The 12,665-nt window shown below is 39.1% G+C and overlaps 1 protein-coding gene and 1 long non-coding RNA gene across 2 annotated transcripts in view; both read right to left on the bottom strand.

Annotated features, from left to right (window-relative positions):
- The window catches only part of stim2b (stromal interaction molecule 2b), a 46,525-nt gene that overhangs the window by 13,826 nt on the left and 20,034 nt on the right, over positions 1-12,665 (bottom strand). Inside the window, exons 2-3 of the mRNA XM_027134412.2 lie at positions 6,186-6,316; positions 1,932-2,043 (exon numbers count right to left, since the gene is read on the bottom strand). Of these exons, the coding sequence (XP_026990213.1) occupies positions 1,932-2,043; positions 6,186-6,316 (243 nt within the window). The remainder of the gene's footprint in view (positions 1-1,931; positions 2,044-6,185; positions 6,317-12,665) is intronic.
- Positions 4,061-5,956, bottom strand: LOC125141541. The gene is made up of 3 exons (XR_007140961.1): positions 5,939-5,956; positions 5,109-5,113; positions 4,061-4,952 (listed from the first exon to the last, which is right to left on the bottom strand). It is a non-coding gene; the product is annotated as an uncharacterized LOC125141541 (long non-coding RNA).

Raw genomic sequence — 12,665 nt, 5'->3', positions numbered from 1 at the left:
AATATATTTTCATCCATCATAAACATCACTAATGCACAGCAATCTGCTTTTATGTGGACACAAAGGTAATAATGGGGCTTCAAAGTAAATATTTCCTAAGTTCCTAAGATGCATGACTTTGGACTGGGGAAGGAAACTGACGGAAACCCCAAAGGCAACACACACACACACACACACACACACACACACACACACACACACACACACACACACACACATATATATATAAAAATGAATATCATGGCTCGCTTACATATACATGCTGCACACTAGCACTGGAAAAATTGTATACATTTTAAACATTTTATTTGGATTTCCAATTTTAACACTTAAAAAATAATCTACAGTCTGTTAAAAAACAGCATAGGAACTTTTTATAGCTGCAAAAGTTTAGTGTCTCTGCCACTTTATTTGTGTGGCCCAAGTTTATAGCTTTTGTCTTCACTTTATAGACTATAAATCCTTCCTATAACAGGTACAAACACTACACAATCTGTTGTGGGGAATCAGCTGATAAACCGAATGTAAAAAAGTGGACTAGACAAATAAACTGTTACTGATTATTTATCTTCTTTCCTCTGACTTCTTTCGTGAGGATTGTTAAAGCTACAGTGTGGATATGACCGTTTTGTGGGTTAAATGATTATTACATAATTATTGAGCCAAAGGATAAATCAGACCTGACAGTCCTGTAATAACAGTTCACACTCGGGGGTTCTGACTGGACTTGGTGAGAGAGCGGTACACATATATCACACACCAGTTCAGGTACATGTAGGGATGTGGTAGCCTGGTGGTTACGGTGTTGGATTACTGATCAGAAGGTCATGAGTTCAAATCCGCAAATGAAATGTACATCATACATACATGGGGAAGTCATGGTCTAATGGTTAGAGTCTGACTCCTAATCCTAAGGTTGTGGGTTCAAGTCTCGGGCCGGCCACGACTGAGGTGCCCATGAGCAAGGCACCGAACCCACTAACTGCTCCCCGGGTGCTGCAGCATAATTGGCTGCCCACTGCTCCGGGTGTGTGTTCACGGTGTGTGTGTGTGTGTGTGTGTGTTCACTGCTGTGTGTGTGCAATTTGGATGGGTTAAATGCAGAGAACGAATTCTGAGTATGGGTCACTGTACTTAGCCTTATGTCTGGTCACTTTCACTTTATGAATGGTGACAGAGCAATGCTGGTAAACAAAAAGGGAGGGAACGCGAATGACGATGTAAGCGAATCGTTGTTATTTTAAGTTTTTATTATAACCCATGTGAGAAATCTGTAGAATACAGGAGGTGTTGCTGATTTGGTGAGATGTTTTATTTCAATCTCAGTTCTACAGCACGAGGGAGACAAACTAATGTGAGCCGTCTACACGCCGATGTGCACGTCATTGTCTTCCTATATTGAGCAATCGCAAATACTTTCTTTTAAAATCTTACCTGCTGCAGCTTTTATGTGGTCCTGTGTTAAAAATCGTGATGTGATGTATTTTGTACGAGCATGTCCTCGTATACCAGCATCATGTGATACTAATGGTACAATTAATTCTTTATCATTGTCTTTATACCATCATACCATTGTTACACCCCCCCGATACACACAATTCCTTGTTTCTTCTCTAACTCAGACACAATGGAATGACCCAGTATCTGTCAGATTGCATAACACACACGTGCTACAATTCAGGAAAATGTCGTTTTATCTGATTCACAGTTGTGTAGGATGGATGCACTGTTTTCACTTGCTTATGATGGACCGAGGCTGAGTTCAGACCCTGTTAGTGCATGTGTCGTATTAATTATATAAATATCAGAGGTCTAGTCACCGACTATTAAGCGTCGTTTATACCGTCATAGTTTTATATGTGCTCCATCTATTTTAAATAAGAATTCATTTTTTTATAGACTGTATCGACCTCTACTTTTATGAGTCTCACCTTCAGACGTCTTCCATCCTTTCCACAGCTCCTCCACAGTGATGTGCTGGTCCTCTCTGTGCAGGTTGCTGTGTTTGTTTGTTTGCTGCTGCTTCATGTCCTCAATGATGAACTGAAGGGGGGAGCACAAGACAAAATTCAATCACACAAACTTTCACACGATTGCTTGCTGAATAAAATTAAACACGTTCAGATTTCAGTGCTAACAACATTAGAAACGGTGTAAAGTCCACAAAACAAAGCTCAGGAAGCTCTCAGTGCAGGAGGGAGTCAGTAGGCTTTACACTGTGTAATAACTTTATTAGAAAGCTGATTGGTTAATTAACCAGTAAGCTAATGCTTTCTTATAGCTGGATTTTCCACTTAGTGAAATCTCCAAGCCTTCTGGAAGACTGTGATATACCATCGAGTGACAGCACCAGCAAGAGCCTCATCATTAGCTGGTGTCAGTTTACACAATCAACAATGAACCCTATACAGATCGGACTAGTCTGTCCATGTTTAAATGACTCATCGGGGAAAATATTTCAGCAACAATAACCAGGTTATTGAAAGAGCTTCTTGGGGGAAAAAAAAACAACATTCTTCTGTCGTCACTAGCCAAAACTGAAACTAGGTTCTGGGCAACGATCAAAAGACAAAAACAACTATCGTCCTAGTGTAGGTATAATCTACATAATTCACCGTTCGTAAACCTTCAGATTACATTATTAGGTTGCAACGATGGTCCATCACTATCTTTTACTTTACAGTATAACTCCAGCTAGAGAATGGTTTGTATTTGCTTTTTCTTTGGTATGATGACAACATGCACAGTCTGAAGTGCAGCTTGGATGGATTGTGTGATTGCTTGTCCTGTGCGAATCAGACATAATCATTACATACATTGTCTGGCAACAGTTTTAACAGATGCACGTCTAGAAATCTTATCCCACCCAAACAGTACTCTATCCAATCATCACGTCTGAGCACACAGACCTCTTCAACACAATCATCACTTCAACCCAAGCTCAATATAAAACCATAAAATTGCATAATGAGGTCTGTTACGTCAGCAACCTGCAGTCATTAAAGACTGACAGTTAGTTTACTGTGAAGGGATGTAAAGTGGCCTCATAAACTATAGCTGCATTTATTTATTTTAGCTTCAATCCCATTCCTTCTGTACACAAGTACTTGCATGCACAAGTGCAAAACCAGACTTTCCAGGATATCAGTAATGATCATAAGCTTTCAGAAACACACATGTAGACGCACACAAAGAGGTGTTGGTCCTGTGTAGAGTCTGGAGTTTTGTCAAAGTAATGGACATGTACTAGGAACCGCTCCACCGCATGTGTGTGTGTGTGTGTGTGTGTGTGTGGTTCGAACACACAATGGTAAGTTTCACTGCCAGGTAATCAGGTAATCTGTCTGTATCTCTCTCTCTCGCTTTCTCTTTCTCTCTCTCTCACACACACATACTATCTCTTTCTCATGCTCTCTCTTTCTCTGTCTGAAGAAATTTCAGTTTCTCCTTTGCTCTCTATTTGTCATGTTCAATTCAAGTAAAAATGTACAGCCAAATTATCAGTAATGACACTATCTGCATGTGTCATATATATCATAAATGCTCCAAATATTAATATCTTTAGTTGGATCTGAATTTTTGAACACAAAGTCGTAATGATCTAGAACAAGTTTTTTAATAATGTGGACCCTACTACTATGCCTGGATAACACAGACAAAAAGAAAAAAATAATAACTGACTAGAATTATAATGACATTTAACACTTAGCAGCTCCTGAACTAGACACTGTGAGAAATATAGAATTTTTTTATAATACTTTATATATTATTGCCATGTTTACATGCTGTTACTCTTTACTACCCTCATTATGTGCAATAACTTACTTCTATCTTATTTATACATCATTTACAATAACTGACTTTTTTTGTTGCTATCGCCTTGACTGCAATTGCTGTGTGTGTGTGTGTGTGTGTGTGTGTGTGTGTGTGAACAATAGCCAACTAATAACGATTTATCAGATGGTCCTTAGTCTTTAAGTTTGTGTCCTTTCAGAAAGTTTAGAAATATCACTGTCAATAAGTTAAACATAAAAAATAAAAAGTCAGAATAAAAAAAAACGACATAAAATTAGATTTTATTTAACATTTTAAAATGTGATTTTTCTTGAAAGATTGTCCTTTAATAACACTGGAGAACGTAAGAACAGAAAAACATGCAGTATTGATAGAATCTCATCACATGCTCTGTTTGGTCCATGTCTAAAATCCTTCTTCTGTGTCCAGTGCCTGAACTTTTCAGGCTAGTTTCACGCTTTTTTGGTGAGATTCTTTTAGATGTAGTTGAAGCGGGAATTTTGGCAATCTTGTCTGAATGCTTTGTGTTCAAGCTTTGCATGAAAGTAAAAACCTTGATGGTCTGGTTATCAATAATAATAATAATAATAATAATAATAATAATAATAATAATAATAATAGATTTCAAGTATATTACTAGATGGTTTCTACATGGCAGCTTTTAAAAACACAAATGTTTTACCTAATTATTTTACAAGTAACCTGTATTAATAACACCTTCTGTTAAGTTATATTCTCTGCTGCTTTCAGTTAAACATATAGGTTTTATTTTTCTACCCAGACAGCTGATTCCTACTCATGTTGTGTTTTTGTACACTGGCTGTTGTTAGTGTTTAAATGTTGATTCTCCACTAAACTTAGAGCGCTTTTAAAAGTATTTAGGTTTCCTTGGAACGCTGACGCACACATACACATGCACACTCTGGAATTTGCTGTGGTATGAAAGAGGACACCGTGTCCCACTGGCTACAGGAGAGGGAAATGCTTCAATCTCCCACGAGGCCACCTCTTAAAGTCGATTCCGGTGGAGACGACTGCTACAAGAACCTTCTATATATATGAGAAACATGCACACACACATGCATACACACTCTCATATACACACACACACACACAATCATACACACACTCATATACTGTATACACACACTCATATACTGTATACACACACACACACAATCATATACACACACACAGTATATACACACACACACACACATATATATATACATACATATATATATATATATATATATATATTCAATCTTAGTATTTCTGAAGCATATCAACAAAGGACAAAGGAATTCACTTACTCTCTCTGTCTCACATGCACAGACACACAGACAGACAGACAGACAGACAGACAGACACACACACACACACACACACACACACACACACACACACACACACACACACACACACACACACACACACACACACACACACACACACACACACACACACACACACACACCCTATATTAAACGATGTTGGGCAGGGCAGCAGGAAGAACTTGCTAGAGAGAAAAATCCTTTAACATTAACACAGCTATTTTGTTGAGTGTCATATGCAGTGGCCTGATGACATCCTACAGAACAGCATGTAGAACCCAATAACACCAGTTTCTGAATAAGCCCACACCTGTTGATCCAGACTACAGTGTTAGACATCCAGTGTGTGTAACATTCCTGAGCAATTACATACTAACTGATTAATGTGAACATGTCGTTGTTTTCCTTTCCTGGATGTTCCTGCCATTATTTATGTTCTTCTAGAGAGGAACTTTAAGCAATGGCATGAAGGCTGAGCTAAGCTGAGGAGTAGAGCTTGAAGGATGGGACTTTTCTCCTTTAATCCTAAAGTGCATAACTTTGGTTAACCTGTGACCTCATTTTTTTCATCTACACTGATAAATACAATGTTTACATGACTAGCACTGTATTGATTGTTCATGTATTTATCTAATTCCGTCTTTAATATTGTTGTTGATATTAGTGTTCTAATTATTATGTTGTCAACGCTTATGAGAATTCTTTTAACATGAACAATTCAATGTACAATTTTAAAGTTTTTTTTTTGATATTTTGATATATTTGGATGGTGTATTTTTATATTAGGATGGTGTACAGATTGTAAAAACCTCTCCTGTAGACTTCAGACCTACAGAAAAGACATCTAGATTAGTCAGTTATCGTGGTGGGATACAGCGTGCTTGTACTCTTATAATATGCATAATAACTACTGCTGGCGAATCTATGAGCAATCCTGCTATTGCTACAAAGACATGCGTGGTCAAGAGTCACCTACAAAGCAGGCCAGAAGCTTAAGCGAGTGAAAGAACTGAACTGATGAGTGTTAGGAGAACATGCATAACAGGGCCGCCTGACCTCCACGCTCTCGTTCACTTCGATGCCACCGTCGTTGTCGTCGTCCAGTTGCTTGTGGATATGCCGCAATGCCTCGAGGCTGAAGCGATCATCTTCGTTCATGCAGGGTGGGATCACAATCAGGCACGGATCTGCAAAAACAACAGGCAGGAAGTGTCACAACAACCGAAAACTAGATGTTTATTGGCTTTTGTTCCGCTGCCTTTTTAAAATAAAGCCAACGTGACGTTCTATCGTTAGAATACGAGGATAGACAAATGTGAACTACAGAAAGGAGAAAGTTAATAAAAAGAAAATGTATTATATATATATATATATATATATATATATATATATATATATATATATATATATATATATATATATATATCGCTGCATTTGTTTTGATAAACTAATAAAGCAGAGAAGAAATCCTCTCATTTCGTCCATACTGTTCGAATAGTTTCTCTACAGCAATAAAACTGTCAAATAAGTTCTATAAACACCTTAATTATGAAAATAATCTGTTCCGAAGCTCCTTAAGTATTTGTGTACGACAATAATCGGACTAATTTGTTTATCCCTTTCCACTGACTGAACACATTAGGTCCAAGTAGACATTTACAGCTCGTAGTGTAACACAGAGCTGCATCGTTATCACAGCATACATTTTTCAAAGAATGCTGAATGTACTGTGTGTGTGTGTGTGTGTGTGTGTGTGTATGTGTTTGATGTAGGATCTGTTTGCAGCAATGAGCTTTCCCAGGTCTTGACACACTTCTTGTGTTACAAGCTGTTGATATGGCGAGTGAAGCTGCGATGTGATTGGATAAGAAGGGAGATTGTGCAGAAGATTAACCAACCTAACAAGTGCAAGGAAAGCAAAATAAATACTAGAGGGCAGAATATGTGGAAATATATCTTTATTTCCTTTTTTTTATTACTTTATAAATATCTCAATGGCATGTCCAGTGTGTGGAGTAGTTTGTATCAAAAGGAGAAGGTCTGTGAAGAGAGCAGGTGAATTTTTTTTCTGTCCTTTTGTTTTGCATGATGCCTTGCATGTGTTTCCCTCTGCTTACATAATAACACCATTTACATATCAGAAGTCCCTCGCCACACTCATTTGCATGGGACACTATTTACATAACAATCACCCACCTGGGATGAGCTGTTTTGAACACAATGTAATGCTGTGAATTTTAAAGTCAGAAAATGAGAATATGCAACTATAAAAATTGGCTAAAAGTGTTGATGGTACACAGCCGTTTGTTATTGTACACTGTCGGCTATAGAAATCAGAGAATGATATGTTTACGTGTGATCGTCGGTGTTGGTGCCAGGCAGGTTCGCTTTCCACAAACTGCTGATTCGGCAGTTTATACAAACAAACAAAAAAAAAAAACATCCAATAGGTGGCGGAAAGAAGTCAGAGGAGAATAGTCAGACTAGTACCAGCCGATAGGAAGGTGAGGAACTCGATTGTTGTTACGGCCATAGTGAGCTGAAAAGCATTGCAGAATATGCAACACCTTAAAACAAGCAGAAAACAACACAACACAGGGGTCTTTTCCTGTCAGCTTAGAAAAGGAAGCCGAGGCTACAGAGGTCACAGGGGCAAAACTAAACAGACGGGCAGTCGGACGGATGGACAGAGACAGACAGACAGACAGACAAAGTGAGAGAGATGGTCAGACAGACAGACAGACAGACAGACAGTCAGATTCTAAAGGAAATTCAAGTCTGGTCTGATGACTCAGTTTCTGCTGGGGGTAGAGTCAGTCTCTGCCTCATTTAACAGTTCATGGTGGTGGTGGTGTCATGGTGTATGGAGTGTTTTCTAGGCACACACTGGGACCCTTAATTACCAATCAAGCAATTTAGGACAAGGAGTTCAATGCAGTTAAGCGATTTCCTAAGATCTGAATGTATATGAGCACCTTTGGGATGTGGTGATTATGTGATGCAGTCAACGTTTCTAACACCTTGTGGCAGACACCCTTATCTAGAGCAACATGCATTTATTTCATTTACACAATTAAGGGTTATGGGCCTTGTTCAGGGGCCCAGAAGTGGCACCCTGGTGGTCCTTGTATTTGAACACACAACCATCTGAGAAACAAACAGGGTCTTTTACAGTATTAGTATGGTGCTCTTTTCATTTAAGACAAATACAGCCCAGTAAATGTATACTTCCACATTACATGTCCAAAGCTTTGTGGACACCAGACCAAACTGCTGTGTGTTGTTACAGTCAGACGTCCACAAACGTTTGACCATATAACATACACACACCTCCAAATATCCTTAACTGATACATAAGTCAGGTATTATGCGTTCTAAACTCTTTATGTATGCCCATTAAGTGACTGAATGTATAAACAATCTTAACATGCATTAATCAGAAGTTGTTATACAATGGTTATATATACGCTGTAAAAGATTAACAAGCGTGGTACTTATTATTATTACAGTCTTAATGAACAGCCTTAACAGATCCTCACACTGACAGATGCTTTCCATTAACTGAATGCTGACAATCTATTTTCAGTCGTGCAAAGAGGTTTATGCTTCGTCCAGTGTGTGCATGTGTGCCTGTGTGTGTGTGTGTGTGTGTGTGTGTGTGTGTGTGTGTCAGAGCTAAGTACACAGCGGAGAGACCCACGCAACAGGAAATGACACGCATGGGAAGAGATGTTAAGCAACACCATGTACCAAAAACAGAGAGAGGGGAAAAGAACAGTGCTAAAAATAGAAGAGTGTACTATGAATAGAAATGGAAATATATGACAATATCTGGCTGTCAGGATGTGGTTTGTACAAATGCTGAGCATGCAGACAAACAGAGTGGCTGTTTGCACGGCCATGAAGGACAGAATTTAGCATAATTAAGTGAGTAAACATCGATGGAGTAATTTCTATACTCTTAAGGTTCTGAGAAAGACACACCTAACATTTCTTGTAGTGTTTTTTTTTTTTTTTTTAGACAGAACGCGTGTGCTGATGTGGCTCTACAGACTAACTTCTTGACATTTAGGGCGTTTTTACACCTGGTCACTTCATGCGTTTTCTGTGATCCGATAGCTATCCGATCGTAAAAAGACCAGGTGTAAATGCCCTCCGAAATGGTTCGAGACGGATATAAATCAGATCGCTCAAACCACTTCAGGAGGTGGTCAGGGACGCATTTCAGATGAAATTGGACAGGTGTAAATGCATGTGGTTGGTTAAGCCACATACGTCAGCGCTATACTCCTCCCAAAAGGGAGTACGTCACTCACAGGTGACTCGCGAGTCGTGCATCGCGCCAGAAACAAATATGTTTTCCCACCAGCGCTTTCACCCAGGTGTCTCGTTGGGTCTTAAAATGCACTGCTGCAAACAGTAAATGGTGTTTTTTGTAGCAACCGCACACACCAAAGCGTGTTCCATTTCAATTACCCCGGAAATGAAGTACAATATATTTGCATTTTGGGCTGGAGTAGAAAGATCGGATTGATGTCCGATTCGCCAAGACGCATTTATGTGGCCTAATGTAAATGGAACAGTTTTTACAAATCAGATAGCAGATCAGAGAAAACACATGAAGTGACCAGGTGTAAAAAGGCCTTACATTAGCTGATACTTTCAACCAAAGTCACTTTTCAAAGCTCACAACCAGTCAAAAGTTTAGACACCTCTTGAAACCTTGATGACGCTATAAATGCAAACCTTGATGACGCTTGATGAAACCTTTTGACGCTATAAACGTATGCATAGAATCAAGCAGTGATCAAGAAACATGTTAGAACCACCATAAAAAAAAAAAGTTTTTTTTAAATGTATTAAAAAAAGATACCCAAATTGGCTGAACACTCGTTGAATTCTTCTTTAAAATGTTCCTTTTTTATTTAGAAATAAATGTATAAGTGCACTTATGAATCTAATCTAATTCTATCTACCATGTCTGATCCAAAACATTGACTGACTAAAAAAAATAATAATAAAAAAAAAACTGAATGTAGGAGTATGAGCATGTAAGGATGCTATGAGTTCAGGACTGTTTGTGGGTTTAACCAATGGTGGGAATTGGTTTAAGATGTTTAAGATGTCAGTTTACTGACCAGAAGATTGTGACTTCAAGGCCCTTAACTGCATGGACATATAAATGAGACAAATATAACCTGCCAAATACCATAAATCTAAAAGAGCTGCTATTATCCACCTTGTCCTTGCATAACCCTAGTTGTACATTACAAACATTCAGACAATGTCAGAAACCAAGCTGAGAAGAAAGAAGATGAGTTACTTTATTAAATGTGCTGAAGCTGATACTCTGGATGATAATTACTGCCTGGTAACAGACATGTACCTTCTAATTATCCTGCCAAGAAAGACCAAGGTTTATCTTCAGAAAAACCTGCTTTGTGTCTGAGAGGCATGGTGTGGGAATATATCTCAGATAATTTAGTGTACAGAGAGAGAGAGAGAGAGAGAGAGAGAGAGAGAGAGAGAGAGAGAGAGAGAGAGAGACAGAGAGACAGAGAGACAGAGAGACACACAGAGCGAGAGAGACAGAGACAGACAGAGAGAGAGAGAGAGACCGAGACAGACAGAGCAAGAGAGACAGAAAGAGAGACAGAGACACACAGAGAGAGAGAGAGAGAGAGAGAGAGAGACAGACAGAGAGAGAGAGAAAGAAAGAAAGAAAGAAAGAAAGACACACACAGAGTGAGAGAGAGAGAGAGAAAGAAACAGAGAGAGACACACAGAGCGAGACAGAGTGAGAAACAGAGAGAGAGCATGTGATAAAAAGACAGATGTACCCATAATTTAAAGGTCCAAAAGATTACCCATAAATAAATTAGTACGGATGACTTTAAATGCCCCTTAAACCCTTAAATGAATGTTCCAGCACCATTTAGTGTAGCGTCTGTACGACTAGCATTGGCAACTACATTAGTTTTTCTCCCTGCTTTCAAATAGAAGAGCATTTATGGGCAGTTGTTGCATTCTGAATATAAACACCCAATGTGAACCTCTAACCATAAAGGTCTTTGGATGAGACGGTTATCTACACTGGAGGAATAGAGTACGACGTGACACTGCTATTACTTTTACTCTGATCCATAATGATTACGTTAGCAACTGAACTATAAATTGTCCCTTTAAAAACGAATCCCATTTCATGCCATAAGAGATAAAGTTCTATATAAAAACAAAATGTGTTCATAAATGATGAGCTACAAGGTTGTTTTGGGAATTCTGATATTTTGTCCTAACAGATGTTGGCACTAGTGTTGTGGTAAATGTATTTTTGTAAGGAAGCAGGGAAGTGGGAGCTCAGTGACTAAGACGTCGGCCTGCTGATAGAAAGGTTGTGAGTTCGGGATCCCAGGATCACCATGCCACTGCAGAGCCATTGAGCAAGGCTCATAACCCTCGACTGCTCAGCTGTATAAACGAGTCCAACGTACGTCGCTTCGGATAAAGACGTCTGCCAAACGCTGTTGATGTAAATGTGTTTAACTGGAAAAAAAAAAAGAAAGGATGACGGAGAGGAAGAAACTGAGGTCCACGAGTATCCTGGAGTAATCATTTAAGGGTTAATTTAGAAACACCTCTGAGTGACAAATGTTAGACTCGGAAACACTAGAGTTCTGTTACGAGCACACGTGTGTGGGTCTCAAACACAAAGAGGTGCTTTGTTCTGCTTAAAACCAATCAGCTAATGCTAACCTACTAACACCTCTGACTTGTACTTGCATCAGCGTACACACATGAACTTCGGTACAGGGTCAAGTGTCAAGTGTTTAAAAACAAGACACCGGACTCTCTCGGCTCAGCATGTTATAAGGTCAGAGGGAAATTGTTATTTACCAAACGTTCACTGTATGGGATTACTGAGTGTTCTTGCCGGTTATTTGAGACGGTTTATGGTTGTACGACATTCCCGAGGCGGTCGATTTTATCGGCCATTGTTCAGTAACGATTAATGCAAAGCCCACACCAACACTCAGTCAGTGACTTCCACTGCAAACATGTCAGAGAGGCATGGTGCACATGTAGCGTGCCAGCCTTACAGTGCTAACAGAGCTCAGGTTTCATCTTCTTCTCTCCCTCATCAAGTTCAGCCGCAGGCCTCCAGAGATGCTTCACCATCAGCTCATTTAATCTATATTAAGCGCAATATAAGGACTGCCTAGGCATTTGCTGTTTAATTCAGAGTCTGGCAAAAAGCAAGCTTGTAAGATGACACACTCAGACACCGTGCTGTTATATAAAGTGGATTTACCGCCGAGACGTTATAACAGGCCGCTGAATCGATGTGTGAAAGCTAAATGAAAAACAATTACACTTTACAAATATGTTTCAGCTTTCAGGTGGCAAGTTTCATACGACAAAGCTCGAAAAAAAAAAAATACTGCTTGCATAATACCTGTCCTGGTCACCTTTTATTTCCTCTCCTTCCAAAAAAAGGTGCCCTGCTGGACAACATCAGCAGGACATCTCACTCTAATC

Source organism: Tachysurus fulvidraco, chromosome 1 (assembly GCF_022655615.1).
Source record: "Tachysurus fulvidraco isolate hzauxx_2018 chromosome 1, HZAU_PFXX_2.0, whole genome shotgun sequence".
NCBI classification, from domain to species: Eukaryota; Metazoa; Chordata; class Actinopteri; order Siluriformes; family Bagridae; genus Tachysurus; species Tachysurus fulvidraco.
Note: the sequence above shows the minus strand (reverse complement) of the source record. Positions and strands in the feature narration are given on the sequence as shown.